Here is a 6,076-nt window from a genome sequence, read left to right as displayed (position 1 = left end):
TCATAGGTGCGTGTCCCCAGCCCCCTCCAAACCTTTCACATAATGGTCAATGATGTGAAGTTATGGTTTTTTTACATAAAATACTAGAGGCCTGGTGCACAAAATGTGTGCATGGCATGTGCGTGTGCCTGTGTGTGTGTGTGTGTGTGTGTGTGTGTGTGTGTCTGTGTGTCCCTCAGCCTGACCTGCACCCTCTCCATTCCAGGAGCCCTCAGGGGATGTCCTACTGATGGCTTAGGCCCGCTCCCCATGGTTCTCTGCTCTCTGTGGGGCCTGCCTGCTCCACACTGCAGTGAGTGCCAAGCAGGCCATGCTGGGAGCTGCCTGCAGGCCGGGCTTGCCTGCTCCCAGGTCGCCACAGCGATGGCCAAGCAGGCCTTGCCTTGCTGGGAGCTGCCTCCTCCCTGCTGTCAGTCTCCACGGAGACGATGAGGTTAATTTGGAATCCCACTCCTAATTGGCTGGTGGGCATTGTGAAGTCACAATCAATTTGCATCTTTCTCTTTTAATAGTGTAGATATTGTTTCCATGGCCTTTGGCCATTTTGTATCGATTGTAAATAAAAAGCAAAGACTTATATAACAACTTAAATCAATGAAGAATTTTGATTGGGAACAGAGCTCATATAGCATTAATCAGTCTGATAATCATTCTAGAACAGGAATCAGCAAACTTTTTTTGTAAAATGTCAGATTAATCTTTGTGGGTCATATGTTCTTTGTCACAACTAATCAACTCTGCCATGATAACATGAAAGCAGGTATAAACTATTTGTAAGCAATTGGGCATACCTGTGTTCCAATAATATTTTATTTACAAAGACAGGTGGTAGACTGGATTTGACCCATATATTCTGAAATACTAATTATCTTAACAGTCCCTATAGCTTTTTCTTTCAACCACAGTTTACATTCAGTAGCATTCCACACCAGTTTCAGCTGTACAGCAAAGTGGCTGGAAAACCATGCACTCTACAGAGTGGTCCCCCACTGCCCCAAGCACCCACCTGGCCCATATCCAGTTATCTCGACATTATTGACTATATTCCCCATGCTGCAAACCACATCTCTGTGGCTGTTCTGCAACTACCAATCTTTTTCACCCAGCCTCTCAACTCCCCTTGCCTCTGACAGTTATCAGCCTGTTCTCTGCATATATGAGTCTGTTTCTATTTTGTCTGTTTATTTTGCTCATTTGTTTCCACATATGTTAAGTCATATGGCATTTGTCTTTCTCTGACTGGCTTATTTCACTTACTATAATACTCTCCAGATCCATCAGGACAGGTTAAGGTGGCTGGATAGAAAAGGTGAAGGGATTAAGCAAAGAAAAAAAACCTCATAGACAAGAGTATGATTACCAGAGGGAAAGGGGGGAGGAGGCAAGTTGAAGAGGGTAAAGGGGGGATAAATGGTGATAGAAGGAAACTTCACTTAGAGTGGTGAACACACAATACAATGTACAGATGATGTGTTATAGAACTGTACACCTGGAAACCTATATAATTGTATTAACTAATGTCACCCCAATAAATTAAATGAAAGTAGAGTATGAAACCTGAAAAAAATTGTGAGGTGAACATCTTGACAATGGTATTTCTGTAAATATTTGGTTTACTAGGTACCGGGTGTCAAGAAAGTTTTCTTGGATTTATGCAAGCACATATTCCAACGAGCTCTAAGCACAGCTCTGACACATTCTCAGGACATTCTTGTGAAGTAAGAAAAGGCTAAACCAGCTCCAAGCGGCTTTCAGAGACGGTAGAAGGAGACAGAGAGAGGCTGAATCACCAGGCAGAAGGGAGCCAAGAGGAAACCAGGGTGAGGACTGTCTGGTTCTAGATGTACGTGTACCTCTGCCTCTCCCTCTGTGTGACACTCTCCTGTCTCTCTACAAAGCTCAGCAGGCCATGGCTTTCACAGCCAGTGGCGAAGCCTCCAACAATCACTGAGAACCAGGCTCAGCAGCCCCTTGGAAGCACACCTAAGCATCTGGCCTACAGGGAGGGAGACATACACAGCTATTTATAAGGGTGTGCTCTGTTCCGGACCCTGTGTTATTCCGCAGTTACCCACGCAAGTTGACTTAACCTTCGGGAATACCCAAACTTAGAGGAACTCCTATTATCCCCATTTCACACAGCAGGGAACTGCTGCTCAGAGGGAACAGATGAATGTCCAGGATCCCATGACCAGAAAGTCTGTCCGGAGATGGCCAAGTCACGTCCTCTGATCGCATTGTTGAAGCCGGCTAGGCAGCCTCTGACCAGCCCTGTGTGACAGGCAGAGAAGCAGCAAAGGGCAGTGAACATTGGTGAAAATTTCAAATGTTGACACTCACAGGAGAGGGGTTGGTTTTCTATAACACTTAATGCAAAAACTTTTTAAAAATCTTAACACAGCACATAAAAGTGTTTATCAAACTTATATGTGCTTTGAGTCCATCAGTTGGGATGGAATTTATACAGAACATACATGTACATTTTAAAACATGTATTCAGCCACTGATACCTCTGTTACTCTATTAAATATGATAACAAGGTAGGTGTTTCAATTGAGAATGAGATTTATAATTGTGTTTATAATGTAATATTCAGTAATCATTAAGACTTGCTTGAATTTTAAGTTTTAGACCAGAGAGTAGCTTTTATATATTACTGTTTAAAGTAGCAGTATCCACAAAAGAGGACAAAATAATATATTGTAATGGCAGTTAAAGCACTACTTAATACTCCCTGTCTCAAGTCCTTTTTTGTAACGAGGCAGTATATAAATAAATGAAATCAGCGGACTCTAATTCCTTTCATGTATGTTTCTTTGTTTTTCCCACCACTCCTCATTCCTCCTGTAAAGCCCCAATCCCATGAAGTTCATGCCAACTGCTATGCTACCCTCTCTGCCACCCCCGTTGCCACCACTTCCTACTTTTAGACATTCCCAATCATGAATAAATCCTCTGGCGCCTCAGTCATGGTCTTCAGGCCCACCCCAGTTACCACAATCATTCTGGGAGCCATCCCCCACCCCAGCCTTGACTTGTTCAAAACCCTTGCGAAAGTCGTCTCTTCCCCAACAACCTCCACCAGTTACTCCCACCAGCGCCCCTCCCCGCACCGTCACCATTAGAAACTGCTCCCTTAAACCCCCAATTCCACCATTCCCACACTGCCCACACCTTCTACCTTCCAACTCTCCATGAGATACCTCCTGGATGTCTCGCAGCTACTTCTCCCACCAAATGACAGAAACAGCGGAATCAGAAGTACTGCGGTGCTGTTCAGTCCTTTAATGACATTAGTTGACGACAGAACCTGGCTTCCTCAGCTGGGTGACATTTAGCTTGGGCTGCTCCAATGACTCTGGCCAGGCTCGGGGACTCAGGCTTTCAGCCTCTTCTGGATGCACGCTTTTGGTCGAACAGAGTGAACGCTGCATCAGGGTAGCGCGGCACTTCATTGCTGTTGGCTGGCCTCTCCGCCTCTGGCTCGGTGGTCGGCGCACTCGGCACCCTTGGCGCACTTGGAGCACTCGGCGCACTTTGGTTGTTGGCCTCCAAGCCCACCATCTCCACGATGTAGTCCGTCAGGGAGTCGAGCATGACCATAACCAAGTCGTCTGCGCCGGAGCTTTGATCTTGATTCTGGTGATTGTTTTGAAGAAGGCGATCCACGTAGGTCAAAGGAGACTGCAACTCGGCGATTAAATCGCGGTCTGGAGTCCTGGAGGAGTTCGCAGGGCTTTGATTTTGTGACATGGTTGTTGATTTCAGTCCGATCAGCCCTTCTTAACTGTATGTATAGCTAGGCTAGGTCTTTGAAGACACCAGCGCTCAGTTCTGCCTCTTATATCTCTGCACTCTAGCCCCTCATTGGTCAGGGAGCCCTTTATGACATCCTGGACTTTGGGTCGCCATAGGTGTCCACTGTGACCTCATCAGACCTCAGCTTAGAAATGTCCCCTACAGGGACCTGTAACTCTAGCGACTGGCCCCTGACTTTTGAGGGAACTGTCATTTTCTGCTTGATTTTAACATTGTAAAAATAAATGTGTTTCAATTGAAAACTTTTCCCATCTTAAGGACACAATTCCATGCCATCTGATTCTAACCTTACATTGTCTTTAAGGTCCTTTACAACCTTTGATTAGTTGTAGGTTACTGATAAACATGTAAACTGTCTTGTCTAGCAGATATTAAAGTGTCCCCCTGTGATGATGTCATGAAACCAGTTTTACATCCATTTATACATTCATTGAAATGTTCTTGATTAATATGCCCATATCTAAATTTGTTTTCTCTTTTCAACCAGTTATAACACCTTGCCATTCCCTCATTGAGAAAATAGAATCTTTTAACACATGTTCATTTTATATCTGTATGAATGTTTTGGTTTTTTACACCTTTTGAAAAATATATTTTAATCATTTTGGAAGTCACAATGAGATGCTCAGTAGATTCATCTGTCAGAATCAGGTAGATGTTGTTGAGCCTCATTTATAAGAATCATTTTAAGCCCAGATGTGCTTTTTCTTGGCTGTCCTAGGTGAAGCCAAAGCACCAAGAGATGTTTATTTTTGTTTTTTTTTTATCATTTTCATTTTCCTCTCTACTAATATTGTGTTTCTGCTTTGTTTTTGGTTCATTTATAGCTGATCACAGTCATAAATATGTCTATTCCAAAAGAGAGAATGTAGAAGGAAGAAAGGAGTCTCTGACCCAAGCAATTTCAATATTGAAGCACGCAAACCTCCATAGCTTCACGGCCTGGGAATGATCATTGTTGAGGTGAGGCTCTTCCTTCTGATCCCATGAATTCACCTGGCTCCACAGCTCTGCCCTCTATGTTCTGCACTCAGAATCATCTTTCCTTTTGAATTGAGCACATGTTTTCAGTTGAGTAGTTTATCAGCCCATTTTCTGCTTGTCAACACCTGGAAGTACCACAACCTTCTATCATTTCATCCTCTGTCTATTCTTTCAGTTAAAAATGATACTGTTTCTGTTGATTTAACATATGCAAAAATCCTGTAGTCTCCCATGTATGTCGTGGGGATTCATGTCCTTAGACAAGAAGCTCCTTCCCACATCCCTCTTGGAAAATCTCATCTCTATTTGTTGCTTCTGCTAAGATAGCTGGGAACATCCATGATTCATATCCTATATTGCTTCAAAGAGCCCTCTGAATCCTCTGACCTTTTGATTCCTCAGCTGTACTAGCACATGGATGACTAGCTACATCCTTGATTTTATCTCCATGGGACACTTTCCTGACAGTGAATCCTCTCATTTTAATGTCTTTCACAATCTGGATAGGCTGAGAATTTCTTGTATCTTCATGTACTGGTTCTTTTTTGCTTAACAGTTCTTCCCTCAATTTATGTATTCTCTTTAAAATAGCAAGAAAAAGCAATGTCATGCCTTCAACACTTTCCTTGGGAACCTGCTTAGCTACATGTTCATTGTTACAATTCACCTGTGATTTCTGCCCCTAAATAACAAGAATTTCCTCTCCTCCAGATTCCAATATTTTCCCTCTAAATCTTCACCAACAACACCTGATATTCATATGTTTATCAATAGTCTGTTTTTGATGATTAGGTATTCTCTAAGACAGTGGTTCTCAACCTTCCTAATGCAGCGACCCTTTAATACAGTTCCTCATGTTGTGGTGACCCCCAACCATAAAATTATTTTCCAGCACCAATGCCATTTCTGTGACAGCAAATCATCCTTTCTTCTGAAAGCTAGATGCCTCTCCTGCCAACAAAGACAAATAGAAGAATGGAAGCTCCATACGGGTCCCATTTTCTCACACTTCTCAATTTTGAAGCAAATTCATTCATCATGTATCTGAACCATAGAGTCAAGATCATATGCCTGTTCTTAGCTGAAAGGGAAGTTTGGAATATCACATTCTGGTTTTTATGTGTATGAGCTGCATAAGCTTCACAATGCAGGAATTTCCCCCAATAATGTAAAACTATTATTACTTAAAATAATGACATACATGGAAGTAACTTACTAAATATACAAGAGAAAACTGAAAACTAAAACTGTGTAAAGGAAGAGAATATGAAAT

The 6,076-nt window shown here is 42.6% G+C and overlaps 1 protein-coding gene across 1 annotated transcript; it reads right to left on the bottom strand.

The window, feature by feature from the left end:
• Window positions 1-3,384: 3,384 nt before the first annotated feature.
• Window positions 3,385-3,753, bottom strand: LOC308511393 (huntingtin-interacting protein M-like; the record flags this gene model as incomplete). Its single annotated transcript, XM_081081417.1, has 1 exon — window positions 3,385-3,753. One exon carries the CDS (start codon window positions 3,751-3,753, stop codon window positions 3,385-3,387), a length of 369 nt encoding a protein of 122 aa, XP_080937543.1.
• Between the last annotated feature and the right edge of the window lie 2,323 nt (window positions 3,754-6,076).

The sequence above is a fragment of the Myotis nattereri genome, assembly GCF_964212035.1.
Source record: "Myotis nattereri genome assembly, chromosome: X".
Taxonomy (NCBI): Eukaryota; Metazoa; Chordata; class Mammalia; order Chiroptera; family Vespertilionidae; genus Myotis; species Myotis nattereri.
This window is presented reverse-complemented; position numbering and strand designations above follow the sequence as displayed.